The sequence below is a fragment of the Cutaneotrichosporon cavernicola genome (genome assembly GCF_030864355.1).
Source record: "Cutaneotrichosporon cavernicola HIS019 DNA, chromosome: 1".
Classification (NCBI taxonomy): Eukaryota; Fungi; Basidiomycota; class Tremellomycetes; order Trichosporonales; family Trichosporonaceae; genus Cutaneotrichosporon; species Cutaneotrichosporon cavernicola.
The window spans coordinates 880490-903178 of record NC_083393.1 but is presented as its reverse complement, the minus strand read 5'-3'; the positions used below and the strand labels follow the sequence as shown (position 1 = coordinate 903178).

At 59.1% G+C, this 22689-nt stretch overlaps 10 protein-coding genes across 10 annotated transcripts; 6 read left to right on the top strand and 4 right to left on the bottom strand.

The window, feature by feature from the left end:
* Positions 1 to 697: 697 nt before the first annotated feature.
* CcaverHIS019_0103390 (uncharacterized protein) lies at positions 698 to 1889 on the bottom strand (the record flags this gene model as incomplete). Its single annotated transcript, XM_060599222.1, has 7 exons — positions 698 to 755; positions 980 to 1094; positions 1197 to 1269; positions 1308 to 1473; positions 1513 to 1568; positions 1653 to 1770; positions 1825 to 1889. The coding sequence occupies 7 exons, from the start codon at positions 1887 to 1889 to the stop codon at positions 698 to 700; spliced, it is 651 nt and encodes a 216-aa protein (XP_060452887.1).
* A 461-nt stretch (positions 1890 to 2350) lies between these two features.
* On the top strand, positions 2351 to 5679 carry CcaverHIS019_0103380 (uncharacterized protein; the record flags this gene model as incomplete). Its single annotated transcript, XM_060599211.1, has 10 exons — positions 2351 to 2541; positions 2579 to 2653; positions 2690 to 3470; positions 3504 to 3611; positions 3649 to 3805; positions 3845 to 3911; positions 3949 to 3971; positions 4012 to 4611; positions 4807 to 4970; positions 5107 to 5679. The coding sequence occupies 10 exons, from the start codon at positions 2351 to 2353 to the stop codon at positions 5677 to 5679; spliced, it is 2739 nt and encodes a 912-aa protein (XP_060452886.1).
* A 29-nt stretch (positions 5680 to 5708) lies between these two features.
* On the bottom strand, positions 5709 to 6176 carry CcaverHIS019_0103370 (uncharacterized protein; the record flags this gene model as incomplete). The annotated part of the gene is made up of 4 exons (XM_060599200.1): positions 5709 to 5851; positions 5893 to 5903; positions 5943 to 6066; positions 6098 to 6176. 4 exons carry the CDS (start codon positions 6174 to 6176, stop codon positions 5709 to 5711), a joined length of 357 nt encoding a protein of 118 aa, XP_060452885.1.
* Positions 6177 to 6356: 180 nt separating this feature from the next.
* Positions 6357 to 7734, top strand: CcaverHIS019_0103360 (uncharacterized protein; the record flags this gene model as incomplete). Its single annotated transcript, XM_060599189.1, has 3 exons — positions 6357 to 6663; positions 6700 to 6819; positions 6857 to 7734. 3 exons carry the CDS (start codon positions 6357 to 6359, stop codon positions 7732 to 7734), a joined length of 1305 nt encoding a protein of 434 aa, XP_060452884.1.
* A 53-nt stretch (positions 7735 to 7787) lies between these two features.
* On the bottom strand, positions 7788 to 10099 carry CcaverHIS019_0103350 (uncharacterized protein; the record flags this gene model as incomplete). The annotated part of the gene is made up of 6 exons (XM_060599178.1): positions 7788 to 8692; positions 8735 to 8912; positions 8948 to 9562; positions 9594 to 9681; positions 9725 to 9900; positions 9959 to 10099. 6 exons carry the CDS (start codon positions 10097 to 10099, stop codon positions 7788 to 7790), a joined length of 2103 nt encoding a protein of 700 aa, XP_060452883.1.
* Positions 10100 to 11080: 981 nt separating this feature from the next.
* On the top strand, positions 11081 to 13176 carry IZH3 (uncharacterized protein; the record flags this gene model as incomplete). Its single annotated transcript, XM_060599167.1, has 2 exons — positions 11081 to 12297; positions 12351 to 13176. The coding sequence occupies 2 exons, from the start codon at positions 11081 to 11083 to the stop codon at positions 13174 to 13176; spliced, it is 2043 nt and encodes a 680-aa protein (XP_060452882.1).
* Positions 13177 to 14080: 904 nt separating this feature from the next.
* Positions 14081 to 15754, top strand: CcaverHIS019_0103330 (uncharacterized protein; the record flags this gene model as incomplete). Its single annotated transcript, XM_060599156.1, has 1 exon — positions 14081 to 15754. One exon carries the CDS (start codon positions 14081 to 14083, stop codon positions 15752 to 15754), a length of 1674 nt encoding a protein of 557 aa, XP_060452881.1.
* Positions 15755 to 17715: 1961 nt separating this feature from the next.
* Positions 17716 to 19615, top strand: CcaverHIS019_0103320 (uncharacterized protein; the record flags this gene model as incomplete). The annotated part of the gene is made up of 2 exons (XM_060599145.1): positions 17716 to 17821; positions 18003 to 19615. 2 exons carry the CDS (start codon positions 17716 to 17718, stop codon positions 19613 to 19615), a joined length of 1719 nt encoding a protein of 572 aa, XP_060452880.1.
* A 350-nt stretch (positions 19616 to 19965) lies between these two features.
* CcaverHIS019_0103310 (uncharacterized protein) lies at positions 19966 to 21001 on the top strand (the record flags this gene model as incomplete). The annotated part of the gene is made up of 11 exons (XM_060599134.1): positions 19966 to 20008; positions 20044 to 20066; positions 20115 to 20157; positions 20205 to 20219; positions 20254 to 20320; positions 20357 to 20370; positions 20444 to 20478; positions 20519 to 20626; positions 20661 to 20820; positions 20859 to 20942; positions 20979 to 21001. 11 exons carry the CDS (start codon positions 19966 to 19968, stop codon positions 20999 to 21001), a joined length of 615 nt encoding a protein of 204 aa, XP_060452879.1.
* Positions 21002 to 21127: 126 nt separating this feature from the next.
* Positions 21128 to 22604, bottom strand: PRS4 (uncharacterized protein; the record flags this gene model as incomplete). The annotated part of the gene is made up of 5 exons (XM_060599123.1): positions 21128 to 21659; positions 21744 to 21944; positions 21999 to 22265; positions 22491 to 22530; positions 22568 to 22604. The coding sequence occupies 5 exons, from the start codon at positions 22602 to 22604 to the stop codon at positions 21128 to 21130; spliced, it is 1077 nt and encodes a 358-aa protein (XP_060452878.1).
* Between the last annotated feature and the right edge of the window lie 85 nt (positions 22605 to 22689).

The following is a 22689-nucleotide window of genomic DNA, read 5'->3' as shown; positions in this document are numbered from 1 at the left end:
AAAGAGGGGTACAGTGGGGCGGTCGTGACTAGAATACGATCGTACACTCGTGAACTGGGTGGGACATGTTGCCAGAGCTTGCTCTTATAGGTATCGTTGCCCGCAGTACAGCGGTGCGCGTCACGGTGGCGACGGTTTTTCGCAGCGTCCGCAGCAGTGGATGTTCACTCGATCATGGGCAGTTAACCCAAGGGAGGCCGAAGGGGGGGGGGGGGGGGGGAGGGGGGGGGGGGGGGGGGGGGGGGCGCTTGCCGCCAGCATAGGCTTTGGGGACTTGAGCTTTGAGAATGTCGAGTTAGGAGTATGGTGACCGAGGTCGAGTCAGGAGTATGGTGACCAAGGTCGCGAGACAATGTTGGAGGGGACTGCCTAACACGTCACACCCCCTAACTCTACTGCGTGTAGCACGCGCAGGCGTCGACACCCTCAACTCTACTGCGCACATAGGGCGTAGCCGTTGGCACGAGGTCGGTTTGGGGCCTCAGCAACAAGTTGCTGGGCAACATGAAAAGTTCCGGACTTTGCGCCGTCAAATCAACCCGTTGAATAGTGTCCCCGGTGACGTCACGTCGTCATGACGACCCAGGTTCCAGTAAGTAGAGCGCCTGTGTAGAAATTTCTGGGTGCAGCGGGATAGGAACCACAGCTATGCATGAAACTTAGTACGTGAGAGCTCCGTCTTTTCCGAAGGAAGGGGTCAGGTGTGGCTTGGTGAGTAAAAACTGTGATGGATAAATCGAACTTTGAGTGTGAACCTTGAAGTGAGCGATCACGGATGAAGCGTTGAGTGGAAATGAGGCGTCACGCCGATCAGCAGTACTTTGCAGAGAAAGCCATGCTGTGGGTGTGAGCATGAAGCAATCGGGCCGATTCGGGCTCCGCTCTAGGTCCGACCACTCTGAGGGCCAAGAGCTGCGTTACCTGCGCACACCTCTGCGGCGCAGTGAACTGTGCTGGGCTGTGACACTCCAGTACTCACCGACTGAGCATGTGTGGAATGGCGCTGAGCTGGGGTCCGTAGCGCTGAGTGTTGTCATAGAACTCGTGAATAGGGATCGCGAGGAGCTTCATGTTCAGGGGCACGCCAACCATCTCTGAGCTTCTTCAGCGAAAAGAAGGGGAGGAAGGGAGGGTGACGAGGCCCCAAGGGGCCTCGTCACCCTCAAAGAGGTCAACGGTTTCCACACCTCACTTACGCTCAGGCATCGTCACAAGGTAGATCTTCTTGCACTCCTTGGGCTGCGATACGTGCGCAGGTTTGTAGGGGTACTACGGATCAGCATGGGAAGGAAGGCAGCAGGACTCACGAAGAAGCCGTCAAAGTTGGGACGATACCACACGCCGAGAAGGGCGTGGATGTTCCAATGGGGTTCCTCCGCGCGCCACTGCTTGGTACCATCCCCCAGGAGGTCATTGAGGTGGCGCATGAGGCCAGTCTCGTCCTCCTCAGAGGGGTCGAGGTAGCCGCCAGGGCTGTGATGAGTGGCGCCTTCCTTCGCAGGTTCGACTTACAGCTTGAAGAAATCGTTAGCAATCTGCGTTGTGAGGATGCAGGGGACACCGTGGTCCTGGCGTCAGCGGAATATCACGGCCGAAGAAGTCGAGGAACACGTGGCCCGTGCGGTGTTGTTGAGAGGGAAGGTAGGACGTACATGAGCAACGATGACGGCGTCGACCGAGCGGCGCATCCCAGTCTCGTCGTACTGTCCCTGAAGGCGGCGCATACGCTCGGCGACCGACGAGTCCTCCTCGGGCTGGACAGTGGTGTTCCTGGTCTCAGCTTGCGATACGCGGAGAAGGAGGGGGAAGGTGACGCGTACGTACTGGAAGGAGAACTTGTGGATAGGAAGGAGGTCGATGCTACTCGGGGAGAGGTAGTCGACGGTCATGATGATATGAGGTGGTGTGAGTGTGGTGAGTACGGGTAGTGATGCTAAGAAGGGTGAGTTAAGTTTGAAGAAAGTTGTTGACGATGGCAGAAGATGGATGAGATGGGAAATGGAAAGAGAGAGAAAAGAGGTTGAAGAGCATGACTCGACTAATATAGTCGCTCACTTTCCCGTCCCAGGTCTCCCACCTTCCTCACCATCCTTGGTGAATTTGGTGTTATGGTGGCAAGCAGATCAGGCAGAGAGGTGCCGGTGGTCAACGCGAGGAAGGTAAAACAAGTCGCGTTCAACTGTGTTCAAACGCGTCGCGTCCCGGTCACGTGCATCAGCAGGCCCCACCCCTGAGTGGCGAAAGTGACGCACATGTGGGGCCATCCATCAATACCATCATCGTTACCATCATCGTCACCATCCCCAACCCTCCATAACCCACATCACTCAACCATCATACATCCGCCATCATGCTCTGCCTTGGTCCGCGCGACAAGCCCATCCGCCTTCCTGACGAGGGCAGTGAGTCCGACTTTGTCCTCGAGGAAGTCTACGCCCTCGACGAGAAGGTGCTCGCGGTCGCTCCGCCTAGCGAGGAAGAGATGCAGACTCGCCTCAAGGATCTGCGCCAGGCAATCGCCGAAGCCAAGCTCGACTGGTAGTATGTCGTCACTCCGCCGGGGAAGGGCTGACATCAGCGTCGTGCCGAGCCAGGACGAGCACATGAGCGAGTACACGGCCGACAGCGACAAGAGGCGCGACTGGATCTCAGGGTATGTTCGTCCGCGTCCGCTGCAGCGCTGAACCAGATTCGACGGGTCGGCTGGCACCGCCCTAGTACCTAGCGCTGGTATTGAGGGTGATGCGCTGCTCTTCGTAGACAGCCGGTACTGGATCCTGGCCGAGAGGATGGTTCCAAAGAAGGGGTGGAAGGTCGTGCGTGTTGGCGCGACGGGCGGAAACGGCGACGCCGCTGTCGCAGGCGGTTGGACTGAGTATGTCTCAAATGACCTCCCTGACGGGTCTCGTATTGGCATCGACCCCAAGCTCATCAGCGTCGACTTCGCGCGCACTATCGAGGCCCGTCTCTCTGTTGTCAACACCCGTCTCATCCCGCTCAACGAGAACCTCGTGGATGTTGTGCACACACCCGCACCGCGCTCCCTCAACCCACTCGCACATTACCCCTACACGTTGAGCGGCGAGAAGACCGACGCGAAGCTCAAGCGCATCCGCGCGCAGCTCACGAAGTACACCCATTCTGACCAGTGGATCTACCTCCTCCCAACCATTACCACCATCCCGTGGCTGCTGAACTACCGTGGCTCGGATGTTGAGTACACGCCTGTCGCGTTCGCGTATTGCGTCATCACGGCGACTGATTGCGCACTCTTCGTCGACAAGCGCAAGGTCCAGGGCGACGACGAGATGTTGGCTGACTTCGAGAACGCCGGAGTCACACTCAAGGCCTACGGCGTTGACGAGGTGCAGAAGTTTGTGCAGGCGTCCGTCAAGGCGGTCGGTGGGAAGAAGGCCCAGATCTTTGCGGCGCGAACCTCGTCCTGGGCGCTCGCGAAGGCGTGCGAGCCGGTTAGCCGCTGCGATGGTCGAAGCTGACATCAGGCGCACGTCAACACTATCGCGTGTCCGGTCGATGAGGCGAAAGTCTTGAAGAACCCCGTGGAGCTTCAGAATTTCCGTAACGCCTACCTCCGCGACGGGCGTGCGATGGTGGGTTCTTTGTGCCGCTTAACCCCATTGACAACAGGCTCGCTGGATGGCGTGGTTGGAGAACCGCCTTGTCAAGGAGGGCAAGGACGTCGGCGAGTGGGCCGCCGCGATGGTGCTCGCGCGCTACCGCCGACAGGAGGACATGTACGCTGGCTTGGCGTATGGCGACATCTCCGCCACTGGCCCGAATGCTGGTGAGGTCACTCGTCGTCGCGATAGCAAGCTAACGATAGCGTCTGGGCACTATGCGCCCTCGCGCGGCAATGAGGCTCAGATCGACATCACCACGCCCTACGTAATGTACGGCGTCTCCGACATGTCCCAGAGCTGACCGCAGTGACTCGGGCCCTCAGTATCTTGGTACGCCGCCTCGCTCATATCCGTGTGCAGCTAACATCAGACGCGACCATTGACACAACCCGTACTCTCTTTATGGGCAAGGACGCCTCGGCCGACCTGAAGCGCCAGTACACCCGCGTACTGCAGGGCTACCTTGCCGTGGCTAACGCGACGTTCCCGCTCGGCGCCGACGCCTCGGGCCTAAACGCCTTCTCGCGCAAGCACCTGTGGGAGGACGGACTCGACTTCGGGCATGGCTTGGGCCACGGCGTAGCAAACTACGGCACAGTGCACGAGTTCCCGACAGGTTTCGTGCACGGCTTCTCCTACAAGCCGGGGCACGTCACCACCATCGAACCTGGATTTTACCTCGAGGGAAAGTACGGGATGCGCATCGAGAGCACGTTCATTTGCAAGGAAGTCGAGACGCAGTTCGAGTTCGCCACCAAGTGGCTTGGCTTTGAGTGCGTGACGCGCGTGCCCATCGACAACCGTCTGGTCGACTGGAACCTCCTGACCAAGGACGAGATCAAGTCGCTCAACGAATACAACAAGATGGTCGAGGATGCGCTGTTGCCGCTTCTCGACGACGACCTGGACAAGGATGCGCGCGACTGGGTCAAGAAGATGTGCAAGCCGCACTTTATCTGGCCATGGACGGGTAAGCAGTAGAACCAGTGTACACTATGCATCAGAAGTTGAAAATGAGTAGAGCAATCAGCTCGAGCTCGGAGAGGAGGTCGAATTGCCCCTCGGTTGAATGTCGGATAAACCGTGTTAAGAAGTTGGAGTGAGGTGTACTGTCCCGACTTTGTCAACATAGAACCTTCTTCGCTCCTCACTGCTCCCACCATAGCATCCATGGGTCTCTTTGACGACTATCTCACCTTTACGACACCAGTCGGTCAATCAGCCCTCCCACCACCGGGTACCCACCTACTTGTGACAGACGCGTTGACTGCGAGCGCGAATGTTGTCCTCTACCATCTGTTCATGAGCGCAAGCGCGGCCAGAGTTCCAGTGAGTCTTCCGGCTCCTACATTTCCTACTTGACCTCGCATACATTCGTCCTCCATCTCTCCTCCATTCGGTGGCCTCGACCGTTCAAAGCCCTCCTTTGGGGCCCTACTTCTGTCTCACAGTCAGCTGACCCCAGATCATTTGGGTCGACTTTCGACATGAAACTCTCGCGTCGTTCGACACCGTCCTCCGCCGCCTCGGATCCCCCCTCAAGAGGGTGACGTACATCTCACCCTCTCCCCTGCCGCCCTCCCTCAATCTTCCATCAAATCCTTCCTCTCCGCAACCGGCCCTCTTCAACCCAGAGCCAACACTGGCGCCAACCGTCGCGGTAGTGCGTACGGCCCTCCAATCCTCCTCCAATGCGCTGGTGGTACTAGACGGCTTATCCGAGTTGCTCGACATGGGCTTCTCTGCCACTCTCATCACACAAGCCGTACGTGCACTCCTCTCCGACGCACGCGCTGTCGGGGGATGTGTCGTCTCAACAGCACACGAGAACGAGGAACTCACCCGCCCCCTCCTCCGCCTCGGCCCATGGTGGCGCGTCTCGGGATTGACGCCACGCTCGGGCGAGGTCAGCGGCGAAATCAGCGCAATTCCGGGAGAGTGTGGGCCAGCCGTGAGCAGGGACAAGGCGGTCCAGTTCCGTCTTGAGCCTGCTGCCGTACGCGTTTTCCCCAAGGGCACCGGAAGAGGATATCTCTAGGTCTAGTCTGTTATGCATTTATATTGTGGCTATGTCTCTCCGCTGATATTCCAACTCCCCTCTACAGGTGCATTCCCTCGTCCTCGCTTGCGGTGGGTGCGCCGTTCGCCACGCTCCCGTTCGTCTGGGGCTGGGTTTCGATGCCGTAGTGTGCAAGACTGTCCACGCCGACCTTGTCGATCAGCGCGACGCGGAGCATTTCGACGCGCTCACTCTGGCTCGCACTGGATTAGCATATTCTCGTCGAGTGGAGGAAAGCTCACATCACCGCCTCGTTCTCGTTGAGCGCGGAGCGGAGGTCCGCGTCGTCCTCCTCGACCAGGGCCAGTCGGAGCTCGCCCTGTGTCGAATGCAGGTGGGTGAGCGAGTTACGCAGGCGGCTGATTTCTCCCGTCAGCCAAGCAGCAATAAGACCTACCTGCAACGATAGTACCGACATCGAGCTGTGCCGCCTCGGCCGGCGTGAACGGCTGCTGGTGTGATGGCTGGAACGACATGATGTGGGCGAAGCAGGATGGAGTGACCTCCACCCAAGAGTTCGTACCCAATCTGAACAGCGCTGTCAGCGATCCTGCCCTTCCACAATCTTCACAGCAGGAACCATATTTTTTCCGGAATACCTCCACGTTCCGGATTGTCTTGGCTTGGCATCTGACCATCTCACCATCACGCTCATTATGACAGAACACCTCGCGTCGTTCACGACGCTCGGCGCGCAAGCGCTCGTGCCAATTGCCATCGGATCTTTCCAGTCCCTGCGCATCCCCGCACCTGTGCGCGCTAGAAAGCGCGCAGCCCGCCGCGCCCGCATCAACCTCGAGCTCGAGGAAGACGAGGATATTCTCGACGAGAATGAGGGCGAAACACTCACCCTCGCCGATTCTATCCTCTTCCCGATCCTAGGGAGTATCGCTCTCCTGGGACTATATGCTCTGATCACGTACGTCGAGCCCTGGATACTCGACATCATCCTCGGCTGCTATTGTGAGTTGCCAGGTTTGAGCTCATCAACTAACGCAGTCTCCATCGCCTCAGGCCTCGCGGTTCAGAGCACCCTCGACAGCATTCTCCACTTCATCCTCCGCGCGACCGGGTTGGCCGGATCGACGTACCACATCCGCGTGTCTTCTGGGATTAAGCGTAAGTTGGCCCTCCGCCTTTATTGTATTGACAACAGAAATCGCTCATGTGCCCTTCCGCCGCGCGTCTCTCCTCGCCCTTCCTTTCGCTCTCGGCCTTCCGGCTGCATACATTGCTCTCGGCCGGCCATACCTCATTTCCAACGCTCTCGCTCTCTGCCTCGCCACGGCTGCCTTAGCGCTGCTGAGACTGGACGGCTTCCCGACTGCAGTGCTCCTCCTTTCCCTCCTCCTCGCATACGACGTCTTCTGGGTCTTCTACACTCCCGTCATGGTGACGGTCGCCAAGGGTGTCGATGCACCCATCAAGCTTCTCGCCCCAAAGACGGATAACACGTTCGCCATGCTGGGTCTGGGCGACGTCGTCATCCCCGGTCTTCTTATCGCTCTTTGTCTCCGCTTCGATTTGGCCCGCTACGCCGTCGCGAACCCCAAGGTCGACGTGGGCCCGCGCTCATCGTTTAACAAGCCCTACTTCTGGTCTGCCATTGCGAGCTATATCGCGGGCCTCGGGGCCACCATTGCTGCCATGCTCCACACCGGCAAGCCGCAGCCCGCCCTACTTTACCTCTCGCCTGCGTGTGTTATCGGTCCGCTCCTCACTTCTGCGACACTTGGCGAGACCAAACTCTGGTGGATCTGGCGCGACGAGGAGGAGGAGGAGAAGGACGAGACCATCGAGGCTCCGAGCGAGGTCGCAATGATGGCGCGCAAGGAGGCCAAGGCCAAGGCTGCGGCCAAGGCTGCCGTGACCGAAGCTGAGGTGGTCGTCGAGCAGAACGGTGACGATGAGCCGGGACACGACACGCCCGCGGATACGCAGCCCCAGGATAACAGCTGGATGGACGGCGCAGGTGTTGGCGGCAACGAGGGCCCGAGAACCCGCTCTAAACGCAAGGGCGGCAAGCGCAAGTAGTGCGCTCTCACAGCTATAGAACAGGCCCAGATGCATGGATAGATAGACTAAAACTACAGACTCCGGCGGTACTTGATGAACGCAACGAGGTTCTCGTACGCCTCCTCAGCGCGAGCACGGAGGAGCGGGGTCTTCCTCCTGTCAATCTTGCGCGACTCGGAGCGCACGCGCGCGACAATGTTTGTGAGCGCACCAATCATGTTGTTGGCAACAAACACAGGCTGGTCATACTCGCGGCCCTCGTCGGCGTAGATGTCAATAACGGCGTTGAGCAGAGCAACCATCATCTCGGCGTTGGGCTGGGAGGTGAGAGCGGCCACAAGCCACTGTGCGACGGCGGCGTTCTCCTCAATTGTCACGCTGGGACGGGCTGCGAGCGAGGCAAGGGTGTCAACCGCGCGAGCGGCAGCCTCGATCCGAAGCACTGGGATTGCTTTCGTGATCATGTCCGTTGCGCCCTGGGGTGCCGCGGCGGGGATCGTCTTGGACAGGCCCCACGCGCCGGCGAGGGCGCCTTCCATCAGCTCCAGGCGCATCTCCTGGCCCTTGGCCTTGAGTGCCGCCGCGTCCTCGCCCGTTCCCTGCACGATGGCGAAGACGCCCTCCCACATCGCTGGGGGAAGAAGCTGCGCAAGCTGCTCCCCGCCCATAACCGCTGCGGAGGTAGAGATGAGGAGGTTGTTGAGCGCCTCGAGTGCGCGCAGGTGAACGACAGAGAGGGCAGCCGTCGTGGGTGGGTGAACAGAAGGATTGGGACCGTGAGGAGGGAGGGAGAGCTTGTTGAGCTGGGCAAGAGTGAGGAGGCGGGTTGGGAGGGAGAGGGTAGAGAGAAGGTGGGGAAGGGTCGCGGCGGTGTTGACGCTGGGTGCGGCGGCCGCCGTACCGTTTGCGTTTGGTTCGCGGCCGCGCGCAATCAGGTCCTCGTCGCCCATCGTCTCGTCCATATCATCGTCGTCGGCTGCGATTAGCGGCTGGCAACTTCGGCATGGTAGCCACTCACCTCCGTCCTCCTCCATATCCTCGTCGACCGCGTCCTCGAGTCCCGCACAAATCGACGTCAAGATCTCCAGGCCCACACCGACAGTGCTGAGCAGGCGCTCCACGCGCTCAAGCTTGATCTCAGCGGTCGACTTGTGGTCAACCTTGACGTCCTTGCCAAGCACTGGGCCGTCCTTCGGCTGCCGTCAGCTGTATTGTAGTTTCTTCAGCTTACAATTTCTGTCACAAGCTGAGTCACGCGCTCCGCTGCCTGCGCCAGGTCGAGGTCCAGCAACCCGTTTATCAACGGGAGGATGACTTCGTTCGTGAGCGTAGCAATGCCAACCTTGGAGTCTGCGGATGACCCAGGATCGACGAGGTTACGCAGTGTGCCGGCAATGAGCACGCGGGTGAGGAGCGCACGGCCATCGGCGGTCTCGTCGTCCTCCAGGTCCATGGACTTCTTGGCACGGCCCTTGCCCTTGGCGTCGCGCTCGGCTGGCATGTGGTCGGCCTTGACAATCCCAACAAGCACCGGGAGAGCGTTGGGCTGCGCCAGGAGAGCGGATGAGAACGGCATGTTGTCGTGCGTGAGACAGAAGAGCGCCTGGGCAGCCGCGAGCGCGACACCAGGAGAGAGTTGGTCCCTACCTTGCAGTGCTTTCACCAGGAGGCCCTCGCCGTGTGCGGCGTTGACAGCCTCGAGGGTCTTCCAGCTTGCCTCGGCCAGGCTCCAGACGAGCATGATGACATTCTCGGTGAGAGCGAGGAGGTGGCCGCGGCGCTCGATCTCATCTTCGGGAAGTTCCTTTGCGGTCCCGGCAAGCACGTTGTCGATCGTCCCGGAGATCTGGGTCAGCATCGCCGTGCGGTGAGCTCACCTTGCCCATAAGAGCAGTGAGGTGGGGCATGATGCCCTTGTTGAACATCTCGCCGCAGATCTCGTGGCCTCCGTCAATCGCGAGGTTACTGATGTCAGCTTATCTCGCAACTCGGCTTGAGCTGTACTCACCGGAGGGTTCCTGACGCCTCGACAACAACATCATCAACGTCGTCACTCAGCCGCTCGATGAGCGCGCCCACAACGTTGCGGGACTGGAAGAGGCGACGCATCGCAGCGTCCTCGTTGATGAGATTTCCAACAGCCGCACATGCCCACGTCCGATCAGCAGCCTCGGGTGCCTTGAGCTGCGAGTCAGCGAAGTCCACGCAGGAGGGAAGGCGGGGATCTGGCGGGGCAGCGCACCTTCTCGAGAACGGGAAGGAGCTGCTTCTCCTTGTCAGGGTTGGCCTTGCCGTCTGCACGACCGCCGCCAAGGTGAGCGTCCGGTACGCGGATGGGGTTGTGCCGCTTTGCTGTCCTCTTCTTGACCTGCGCCTTGCCCATGTCTGCGATTGTGTTGTGAGAGGTGACGGACTTGTTCTCCAGTTCGTCTCGAGATCGAAAATACTGAACGCGGACATGAAGCAATGTCCGCTTACGTTTATTGACACGCGACAGTCACGTGATTTATTGAAGCTGTTAATCAGATACGTCAGTTTTGCTGGGATTAGCCCAGCGTGCCTCAAATAAGTAAGTTGTAATCTAGGGTTGTATTAGGAGTTGGGTGGTTGTGGACAAATTGTGTGGTGACCATTGCTACTGAACTGCGGCCAAAGAGACTGTGCGCGGTGCTATGGGGCAATCACCCTGGCATCTTCTGCCTATCGGCCGGATTGTCCGGATAACACTGTAAATAGCATAGGAATGCACATAAAGATTTCCACCCTCGTCACCACCATATCACCACCACCATCAATTCGTCACTTGTGAATCATGAAGATGCATGGCCTTGAAAGCGTACCATAAAGCACCCAGAGATACAGAGATAGGAAAATAAGTTTTACGTCTTACTAGTCACAGGAACGTGTTCAAGCATATAGCGTGGGAAACGATTGTGTGGAGCCCAACTAGCCCCTATTACTGACTAATGACTAGATTAGAAAAAGTATTACAGTTGTTTGCGGGGCTGCCAAGCTTTGCTGTTGATTCAGGCACATCCGCTTGGAAAGACATGGCCCTCTCAAATCCCGCTCTGAACTAACCCCCCTCCCATCCCATTACCCCATTCCTCTAACTCACCCCTTCCCCCCCCCCCAACTCGCATTCTTCTCCACCCCTTTCCCCTTGCCCTCCACCTCCATCCCTCCTTATTCCTCACTATCCTTTCTCCATCTGTCTCCCACTCATTCTCCACACACACAAAAGGCAAACAGCCTTGGTCCCTCGTTGTTCCTTCCCTCCCACCACCCTCCCACTCGACGAGTCTCCTCCCCACTCACCACTCCCCCTCATTCCATCCTCCCAAAACAGCCCCTGCGGCGAGCCATGACCTCTCCATCCTCCCCCTCCCCTTCGCCTACCCGGCGAAGCTGGCGCCAGCTCTCGCACCCCAATCTCACCACCCTCACTGACCACTCCGACACCGTCGAGATCCCCTCAGCATCCTTTATTCCGACTCTATCTCTTCCACACGTGTCTGTCTCTGGCCTCCGTGCGGCACTACTCGGATATCTCGGCGAGGCTGAAATTGCGCTCCGTGAACGCCTCGGGACTGCAACCGAGAACCGCAACTCGACTTCCTCACCATCCCCCAGCTCGGAGGATGAGACGGACTATGACACGCTCGACGAGCACGACTTGCTCGTGGACGCTGAGAGCTCAGCCCGCCAAGCCCTCGACGAACAGGCACCGGGCCTGCGACGGCGCGGCGCAGCGGGGTTGAGGCCACTGTCTCCTTCCGCCCGCCTTGCAGGGACAGGGAGCGAGGCAGAGGCACTCCTTGACACGCTCCGCAGCCTGCGCGAGGATGTCGCAGCATATGTGCCCGCGGGCTTCTCGATGCCCAAGCTCCCCCTTGAGGCGCAGCGCCAGTGGCTCCGCGAACTTCCTCACCGTCTGCAGGATGTCAACCTGTCGGTTCACGGGGACTCGTGGCCCGACCCGGTTTCGGCGTCCAACCGTGCAATGCGTTCTGCGCAGCATCGTGTAATCGACCTCGTACATGCCCTCCTGCCGCCCGATGATTGGCAGGGCTGGGAATCACTTGGTTGGGAGGATGACGAGGGCTCGGTATGCACCCCACGTCGGGTGGACCACACGCGCTCGTGCTCATTGGACGAGCGTTACGCCCGCCCCACCGAGGGAAGCGACGAGGACGAGGATGAGCCCGAGTATTTATTCCCTAACCGTACGCCAGCTCCCGCGCACGCCTTTAAGAGACATCGCCACCCCCGCAGCAAGAGCCTGAGCCAGGCGGACTACTATGACCGCGGACCACTGTTCAACTGGCACTTCCGTCCAGACGGTGCGGCGGTCGTGGATGACGAGGGCGACGATGGGAGCGTTGTCGACGAGGACCTCTTGGCCGAGCACGAGCAGCACGACGAGCTTCGCGAATGTGACAAACACGGCGCCCATCTCATCCCTGACCTGGGCACGACTATTGAGGAGGCCCTCGTCAGAAGCGAGCAAGGGCTCAAGCTGATCACATACCAAGACCTTCCCATCTGGTGGCGCAACAACCAGTACCTCCTGACAGGCTAGTGAGTGACTAACCACGCGCGGCTTGGTGGACGCGGGCATCGCTGACCGCCAGCCGGTTTATCCCACTGGGTCGCAATGGGCCGATCCCCTTGATCAAGTCTGCGTTCCGCATGCACAACGAGACGGTGAACATCCACTCACACTTCATCCCCACGCTGTTCATCTTGGGAGTGATCCCGTTCATCATCTGGCGTACTCCGCTTCCCGATGCGCACTGGATCGACACAGCCATGCTCATCTCCTACCTCCTGGCCGCCATGTCGTGTCTTGTCTCATCAGCCGGCTGGCACATCCTGTCCGGTTGTGCGAATAGGCGGTGGTTTGAGTGGGGCGCGTGTGTCGACTACATCGGTATCTCGTGGCTGATTGCCATGTCGTTCAACACGGTTGTCTACAACGCTTACTACTGCCGCGGGACCCACGTGTTTGCTTACACCTTGGTCAACGTCGCGTTTGGTGGCCTCGGCTCGTACCTGCCCTTCCAGAAGTGGTTCAACCAGAGAAAGAATAAGCCATGGCGCATCCTCTTCTTCCTCTGCTTGAACGCCGCCATGTTTGCGCCCATGGTACAGCTCTTCCGCGAGCACGGACGCCACGTCGCGGGCAAGTTTGTTGCACCCTTCTTCTACTCGGTCGCCATGTACCTCGTCGGCCTAACCTTCTACGCCTTCCACTTCCCAGAGTGCGCGGCCCCTGGCATCTTTGACCGCTTCGGTGCAAGCCACCAACTGTGGCATCTCTCGATCGTCACGGCCATCGTCCTCCACTACCGTGCCATCTTTGTCGCGTATGACGCCAGGTGGTCCCTCTCGTGTGCGGCGCCGGACGCCGGCAACCCTGTTCCCCTGGCCATTTCGGCGTTCCTCTTCGGCAAGTAGCCGTCGATTGTTCTCTCCTTTTTATTCCTCGGAAGCCGACACGCCATATCTAATCTAGCATTACCATCACTCACTTCATGCCACGTAGTGGCCACCTACAACGCTCACAAGCAAGCGGTGTCGAAAGGACATGCATCTCCCATGGCAGGGCGCGGGAGCGTGGCCGGGATGCGACGCGATGGAGCAGCTGAGGCAGACATGTGACGCATTGAGCTCCTAGCTCATAGCTCTGGGCTCCGGGCTGCGGGCTCCCAGAAGCGTTAAAGAGTTTATGACCCAAATGTCTCTTTCTGGATTACATGGAAAAATACATCTGGAACTGGTGGAGCTGGTTGGAGTGTTTTGGACTCACGTGGGTAATATGTCCGACTGAGATCTGGCATTAAGGAACAGTCTGTCAGGCGAACTATTTTTCTTCGCGTATTTATGGAATGAGGCGTTCAACAGCCGTGCTATCCGGCCATACGCGGTCAACCACGTTGGCCAACCAGATCGTACTGCCCGGCAACCGTGCACAAATAGCCAAGAACGCACAGAGCACGCAAGAACAAGGTAGACGGGCAGAGGGGCCCATGAGCCCAGGGCGGCCCCGGGAAGAGAAAGTTGAGATTGCACTCTACAGGGCTTGGTTGTGGCTCACATCAGCGAATCGCCCCAAGCCATGGCCTCGTGTGACCACGATTTCTGTACTGGACACTGCAACCCTCACACGGTCTCTCCATCACACGAGATGTAACTTTTTTTTGTCCATCTCTTATCCTCCCACTCTCTTTTTACTGACAAACAGCGACGAGGCCGATCATTTACGCGTCCTCTGGTACCCGCCCTCGCTTTCAACCACTATCGTTAAACGCGCGCCAAAGCGCCATCGCAACACACTCGCTCCATCGCATCGCTTCACTCGATGATCGCAGCTGACTCCTCACCCATCGTGACGGGCGCGGTGCCCGTTACAGTAAAGGGCCCTTCGTCCAACCACTCGTTCCAGGGTGGAGAAGATACGCCTGTCGACAGCGCCGACGACCTCCTCCACAAGTTGGGGTACGAGCCGGAGCTTGTCCGCTCCCGCTCGACCCTCCAGGTCGCGTTCATGTCGTTTGTCCTCGCCTCGATCCCCTACGGTCTCGCGTCCTCGATGTACTTTCCACTTCAGGGTGGTGGCCCCGCCGTCGTGATCTGGGGCTGGGTGCTCGTCTCGCTCATCATCCTGTGTGTCGCCGCATCACTTGGCGAGATCACGTCCGTCTTCCCCACAGCTGGTGGCGTGTACTACCAGACCTTTATGCTCGCACCAGCAAGGTTCCGCCGCATCGCCGCCTATCTCTGCGGCTGGGCTTACGTCGTGGGTAACATCACCATCACGCTCGCCGTGCAGTTTGGCACGACCCTCTTCCTTGTCGCCTGCATCAACGTCTTCGAGGTTGAGCCCGGAGTCGGCATCTGGGAGCCCGAGACGTACGAGGTCTACCTTCTTTTCGTGGGCGTTACCCTCCTCTGCGGCCTTATCACCATCTTCGGCAATCGTTGGCTGCCGATTCTCGACACCTTTGCCATCATCTGGACCTTTGTCGGCCTCATCTGCATCCTCGTGACCGTCCTTGCTGTCGCCAAGGCCGGGCGCCGTAGCGGCGCCTTCGTGTTCGGCGGGTTCGAGCCCGAGGTCACACAGTCCGGCTGGCCCGCTGGCTGGTCGTTCATGGTCGGCCTCCTCCACGCCGCCTACGCCACCTCCTCCACCGGCATGATCATCTCGATGTGCGAGGAGGTCCAGTCCCCCGCCACGCAGGTCCCCAAGGCCATGGTCGCTACCATCTGCATCAACCTCGTTGGTGGCCTTCTCTTCCTCGTTCCCCTCATGTTCGTTCTTCCCGACCTTGCCATGCTCGTTTCCATCCCTTCTGGCCAGCCCACGCCGACCATCATCAAGTCGGCCGTCGGCTCGAGCATCGGCGCTATTCTGCTTCTTCTTCCTCTTCTCGTCCTCGCGCTCCTCTGCGGCACGGCCTGCACCACCGCCGCCTCGCGCTGCACCTGGGCCTTTGCTCGTGACGGTGCCATCCCCGGTTCCAAGTACTGGAAGACTGTTAACCGCAAGCTCGACGTCCCCCTCAACAGTGTCTTCCTCGTCCTTGTCGTCCAGATCCTCCTCGGCCTCATCTACTTTGGCTCCGCAACCGCCTTCAACGCCTTCTCGGGTGTTGGTGTTATTTCTCTTACCATCTCGTACGCCGCGCCCATCCTCGTCTCGGTCATCGAGGGCAGAGCCCAGGTGACCAAGCACGGCAAGTTCAAGCTCGGCAAGGGTCTCGGCTGGTTCTGCAACATTGTCGCCCTTTGCTGGTCCGCCCTCGCCGTTCCCCTCTTCTGCATGCCCGCTTTCATCCCCGTCACCCCCCAGTCGGTCAACTACGCGCCGGTCGTCTTCGTTGCGTTCACCGCCATGAGCGCCATCTGGTACTGGGTCTGGGGCCGCAAGAACTATGAGGGTCCCCCCAAGGACGACCTCGAGGAGTCGCTTGGCCCCTCGCTCCCCCACACCGAGGCACTTGCCGCCGGCGTTGCCAAGAAGGACTACTAAACTGTTCCCTTCACGTGTATTTCAACAATAACCATAGACAGTGGTTTACGTGTCGGTTGTATTCATCTTCAACAGGAACCGCGTGAAGCCGCTTTTCCATTATGCACAGGGTTAATTGAACTGGGGCGTCAAGAGGGTGGTGTTGGGTAGAGGTATGTGTACAGGTCAGGGTGTCAGCTGGGCAACGAGTGGCGCAAGAAGCACGAGTGGCGCTAGAAGAAGGAGCGCAATCCCCCGAGCGTGCATACCGCCTTGTTCTCGGACATACCGCTTCCCCGAACCGCTCCGCTGCAGGCAACTTCGGCGCCCGAAATACGGAACAGCCGAGCCAACAGCCGATATCGAGATCCAAGTTCCACAAGCCGCCACAGAAGGCAACTGACCTTGCGGACACGCGACCGCTTATGAACACTTTGGAAGACGAGGCCAACCGGAGTTGGATACAGAGCTCGAGACCGAGAAGTGCGACCTATTGTGATCGGCCGGCGTGGTATTAGACACAAGGTGATGTTCCTGTGTACTGTAACTGTATGAAACTGTATGAAACTTTATTGGAGAGGACGACTCACGGAGCAGTCTCTCAGATGCCTTTGAGGATACAATGGGTCAGACTTGGTTCATGACGAATACAGTACAAAGATGCGCCTTTTTGATGGCTTGCGGTCAACCGGAATCACCGCTTGGCCGTTGGTTGTGACGGCCAGTGGGTGATATAAAACAAAGGGAGTTAAGGATACATGTACCCTTGGGGTATGGACCGCGGAATCAGGCAAGCAATTATATTGACAATGATGCCAGACGTTTTTGATACCCATTGGCGACGCATTGAGCTACTTTAACTGACGCCGTGGTGGGCATTGCTGAAGCTGCCAGTGGGTTATCTCTTGAGGTTCGTTCTTGCAGATGAGGGAAAGGGGTACCAACTATTTTCCCGACGTTCGCGCATGACAGCAGGGGCTAGCCAATAACCACCCATGGGGGCTCTTTCTGGCTTGTCTGAATCTGGCACCACAGCATGGAGCTCCAACAGAGCGCAGTCCACTCTTCCCTTACCTTCGGCGCCTGGAAGCATCTTCCCTGTGATGGCGGGATCTTCTCCGCCAGCTCCAATCCTCTGCTACTGGCTTGGACTTCCATCACGAGGCGTCGCTACGACCAGGTAATTCACAATGCCCTTCGGGGGGCAATAAGACGTGCCGGCTGACGATCAAACGTTCCCGCCTTGCTGCGGCTGTGGACGACAACCACATAGAGAACATCAGCCAAGGTCTCAACGTCGTTAACGGGACCGATGCAGTGAGGGTTTCCGACTGAGGGTTCCTGTTAAGCTACTGTATACCTGATCGTGGCCTCGCCAGACGGTTCATCGATGTTGATCTCGTTGGTCGTCGCAATTCCCAGACCTCAGGTATGCCGAGGTCAATACGGTAGGAATCGTCGCGCTGTGCCTGGGGCTCCGGCCGAGGTGTCTTCAATGTGATGCCGTTGGTGGACCCGTCGAGGTTGTATTGCATGGACTCCGGCAGATGCTCTGGAAACGCCATCGCCGTGTAGTTCATCTCGCATATCCAGGCTGTCTCTACCGTCATGAACGGCGGCGGATAAGTCTGGGTACTCCGAGCGGAGATATTGCCATTGCAATTCCGCTGATACGACAAGTCGAAGTCGCTGACTTCCGGCCCTCACCTATTTTGTGTAGCAACCTCTGTCCAACCCCATCCGCAACCAGCCGTGGTTTGCAAGCCGTGGTTTGCACAGGTTGCTGGTGAGAGAGTGATGCAACAGCCGGACTCCGGGCCGGAATCTATCCCGGCAATTGGCGGTTACGGCAGTTAGCGGACTTGTCCTCACGGAGTGTCGCACCGGGGTGGGGTTGGTTCCTCGCTCGTTCTGTTCCCATCACCTATAGTTGATCCACAAGCTTGGTGTCTCTCCCTCCTCCCATATCCGCTGTATTCACCATGTCCACGTCCCACTTCGCCGACGAGCCGAGCCAGCTCCCTCTCGACTACCTCCGCGGACTCACGTCCATGAACAAGGACGTGTCGGTCGATGAGCAGTACCGCGGTGAGTTCTGATGCGCGGTGATGTGGTTACGAGGAGGATGACAGGGGTGCGGCCAGAGATGTGAGAGAGTACTCTCATGGAGCCTTGGGATGGATGATCCACATGTCCTACTGAAGAGGTCCTCAAAGCGCGGCATCCGAGCTACCATATCCTGGTACGTGACCGACAGTGCTAACGCCAGTCCTCCACGTCCGCAACCCGGACCGCTCCAAGGTCGCGTTGATCTCCGGAGGGGGATCGGGCCACGAGCCGGCGCACGCCGGGTTCGTTGGGTCGAACTCGCTCACCGCGGCAGTCGGAGGCAACATCTTCGCGTCGCCCAACACCGCCCAGGTGCGCCGCGCGCTCGACATTGTCAAGAACGAGAAGGGAACGCTGGTGATCGTGAAGCGGTACACGGGCGACGTCCTGCACTTCGGAATGGCTGGGGAGAGTGCGCAGCACGACGTCGAGTTCCTTATTGTGGGCGATGATGTCGCTGTCGGCAAGACCCAGGGCAAGATTGTCGGACGCCGTGGGCTGGCTGGCACGACGCTCGTGTACAAGGTTGCCGGACACCTTGCGGCGCATGGTGCCGACCTCGCCGAGGTGAAGCGGATCGCGGAGCTCGTGGCGGAGAACTGCGGGACAATCGGGTCGTCGTTCGCGCACTGCCACGTTCCCGGCACTGCCAAGAGCGAGCCAACGCTCAAGGACGGCGAAATCGAGATCGGGATGGGCATCCACAACGAAAACGGCGTCAGCAAGACGACCCAGACGAACAAGGCCAGCCTCGTGGAGAACATGGTCGAGATGATCACGAGCACGAGCGATCCCGAGCGTTCGTTCGTCCCATGGAAGGCTGGAGACAAGGCAGTCGTCATGCTCAACAACCTCGGTGGGCTGAGCGAGCTGGAACTCGTCGGGCTTGTGCCGCACACCCTCGCGGCGCTGGCTAAGCGCCAGATCGAGGTTGTTCGCCTCTTCGTCGGAACGTTCATGAGCTCGCTTGACATGCCGGGCTTCAGCATCACGGCCCTCCGCCTTCCCGAGACTGACGCCGACACGATCCTGGCGGGCATCGACGCGACGTCCAGCGCGCCCGGCTGGCGGCCTGCCACCGTGCCCGTGCTTAATCCCGAGCCCACGCCCGCCTCGGCAGGTAAGGCTGAGAAGGTGGAGGCTTCTGGTCTCACTTCCTCGGACCTGTTCATCACAGCGATCCGCGCGGGTTGCCAGAACGTTATCGCGGCCGAGCCCGACATTACGCGCTACGATGTGATCGCTGGAGACGGTGACTGTGGTCTCACCCTCAAGGCGGGCGCCGAGGCGATTCTCGCCGCGATCGACGCGGGCAAGATTACTCCCAAGGACGTCGTGAACTCCATTCGCACGGTGTCCGAGATCGTGGAGAACGACATGGGTGGAACATCGGGAGCGTTGTACGCCATCTTCTTCTCGGCACTCGCCAAGGCACTTGCAGTCGCCCCCAAAGGCGAGGCTACAGCGGACACGTGGGCCAAGGCGGCCAAGTCGGCGCTCGACGTGCTGTACGGGTACACGCGTGCGCGTCCGCCCTCGCGCACGCTCATGGACCCGCTCGTTGTGTTCATCGACGCTCTCCCCAAGAGTGGCCTCGCCAAGGCGGCAGAGGAGGCCAAGGTGGCGGCGACCGAGACTGCCAACCTGCAGGCTGCTGCGGGACGAGCTGCATATGTCGACCAGGAGGCACTCAAGAAGGAGGCTGTACCGGACCCAGGTGCGTGGGGCCTGGCGCTCCTCTTCTCCGGCTTTGCTAGCGCTGCAAGCGCGTGAGCGTGAGGTCAAGTCTTGTAGAGGTTCGTACAATGTACAGTTTCCTGGTCAACGAAATACCGATGAAGGTTGTCGGGTGAGTTGGACGTTGACTCACCTAAGACGTGCCGTTAAATTCCTTCACTCAACCCACCTTCCTCGGCCCGCGAACTGATGTTTAACCTTCCCTTCTATCCCAATCTCTGGTTCACTCTTGGCTCTTCTCTCACCTCTCTTCCTCCCTCCATCCCCACTCACAACTCACGCTCACTCAACCGAACAACCGTCACTACCTGCTCAGCACGGTCGCACCTTCCTCACCACCTCACCACTCACTAAAACCCACCTTGACACTATCTCCTCTACTCGCCATGTCCAAGCGTGGCCTCTCTCGCGAGGAGAAGCGTACTCGACGTGAGTTGCCACATTCCCCGGTGGACTGACCGCAGTGGTTGAGATCTTCCACGAGAGTGTTCGTACCTTCCCTCCTCGACCGATCTTCCTCACCGCTTAACCCCAGGCCGAGTTCTACACACTCAAAGAGCTCGAGAAGATTGCGCCGAGTGAGTCCTGCGGGAAGTGAGCACTGGCAGCACGGCGCTAATGGCAGAGCAGAAGGGGATCGGTGAGCTAGGCCCCCCCTTGTAAGCTTACAACAGTCCAGCAGAGTGTCAAGGAAATCCTCGACGAGCTCGTTTCAGACGGCCTCGTCACCTTCGACAAGATGTGAGTTTGTACAAGGGGATAGAGATCTGACGTCAGTGGAACGAGCAACTGTCAGTCAACCCTCTTCGCCTTCCTTGTCGTCCAGCTTCTATACATGGAGGGAACGTAGGGCTGACAGGACAGACTTCTGGGCGTTTCCCAGCACGGCAGGAGCCACTGTTCGTACCTGTACGACCACGTCCGCAGCCCTCACCCTAGAAACAAGCCGCGTTGGACAAGGCAAACGCCGAGGCTGAGGCTGTTGAAGCATCCATCGTCTCCACCCAGGCGCTCATCAAGGCCGCCGCCAAGGGTCGTGAGGATACAGTAAGTAGCGCTTCTCAGGCTGTAGCTGATCCAGCCCGATCGCCAGAAGCTCCTCGCCAAGCTCACGATGATACGCGAGGAGAGCGACAAGCTCAAGAGTGAGCTTGGTGCTTACGGCGCCGCAGACCCCGTCCGCTACGCGCGCAAGAAGGATGCTACTGAGATCGCCAAAGCCGCTGCCCAGCGTTGGACAGGTATGCGCAGAAACGATGGTTACGCTTACTCGTCAAAGAGAATACAATGATCCTCTGGAGCCTGGCCAAGAACGCCGCTCCCGACTGGGACGAGTCGGGCATGCGCTCGACACTCGGCATCAGTGAGTTGGCCGTAGTCGTTTCGCTGACTCTCGCAGATGAGACGTGGGAGGACATTTAGAGACTGGCACCAGTGAGGCTGTGGTTAGAAGAACCGTTCTTTGATGTGCGCAACGGCACCTGTGGCGTCCTTGATCAGATGCATGGGTTCAACAAGCATATTGGTACACTGGGCTCTTCCCACAGTCTAGACCCGGAAGTAGTCGGGCTTGAAGAGCGCCGAGATTGACTCGCCATTGTGCGTCCTGCGGATCGACTCAGCAATGACGGGCGCAATGTCGATCGTGTCGAGCACGCCGCCGCTTGCCTCGACGCGGTCAGTCTGGTCGATCGAGTTGGTAACGACGAGCTTCTTGATGGGAAGATCCCTAAGGTTCTCCATGGTCACGTCGGAGAGGAGGCCGTGCGAGATGATAGCGTAGATGGCACACGCACCAGCCTTGTGGAGCACGCCAGCAGCGAGGCGGAGAGTGTGACCAGTGTCGATCATGTCGTCGATGAGGATGGCGACACGACCCTTGACGTCGCCGACAAGGAGCTCCATCGTGTCCCACGCGTGGTTCTCCTCGTCCTCGTCCTCGGCGCCGACGATCGACGCCGTGTCCGACCCAGTTGGCGTAGGAGGAACGGTGGGGAGCGAGAAGTCCTTGATGTCGCGCCTGCGCTTGCGGTTGATGAGCGCGAAGTCAAGGTTGAGCTGGTCGGCGAGGGCCGTGGCGCTGAGATTAGATTGTAGCTTGGGGTTGGGAATGCCGACGACGCGCCGATCATGTCAAGATCCGCCGATCACTGGGCTCACTCACCGCTTGGCACCACCGGCGTCGGGCGAGACGATGATGGCGTTGCGCCAACCTGGGATCTCAGCCTTGATGTACTGCATCATGCTGGGCTCGGAGAAGAGGTTGTCGACGGGGATGTCGAAGAAGCCCTGGATCTGCGACGCGTGCAGGTCGAGCGTGATGACGTGGTCACAGCCAGCGACCGTGAGGAGATTGGCCACAAGCCTGGGCGTAAGAGCCGATCAGAGAGAAATGACGCTTGCTGGGAGCCACACTCACTTGGCAGTGATCGGCGCACGCGACTTGTTCTTCTTGTCCTGGCGCGCGTAAGGGTAGCAGGGGATAACAGCAGTGATACGCTTGGCGCTGGCAGTCTTGCACGCCGACACCATGACGAGGAGCTCCATCAGATGGTCATTGATGTCGGGGGGCGAGGGCGACTGGATGATGAACACGTCTTCCTCACGCACGCTCTGGTGAATCTGGACCGACGTCTCGAGCGAGACGAACTTGGACACATGGCAGGGGGTGAGGGTGATGCCGAGGCTGGATCGGACAAGTGCGGAGGAGAGTGAAAGAGGGTGAGTCGACAACGCACGAGCGTCAGCACGCGTCCAACTTTTAGCAGCATTGTTTTCGTGGCGCACGGTCCGCTTCCCCCGCATCCCAAAGTCAACCCGCGAACATTTCTCGAGTGGACGACAATTGGGACGCGGGGATTGGCGAGTTTCGCCGCCGCTGAATTACACTGCACCAGTCTGCTGTACGTACCGGTCAGCGACGGCCTTTGCGAGCTTGGGGTGGGCGTTGCCTGCAGTGTGAGCTGCGTCTCTCAGCGGGAGTCTCACCCGAGAGGAGGCGGATGTGGTTGCCCTTGTTGTGCATGGCTGCTGTGGAGGGTCGTGAGGAGGGTTTTGGGAAGAGGGAGCTGCTTTTAGGACAGGAGGAATGCTGCAGTGGATTCAAGTCG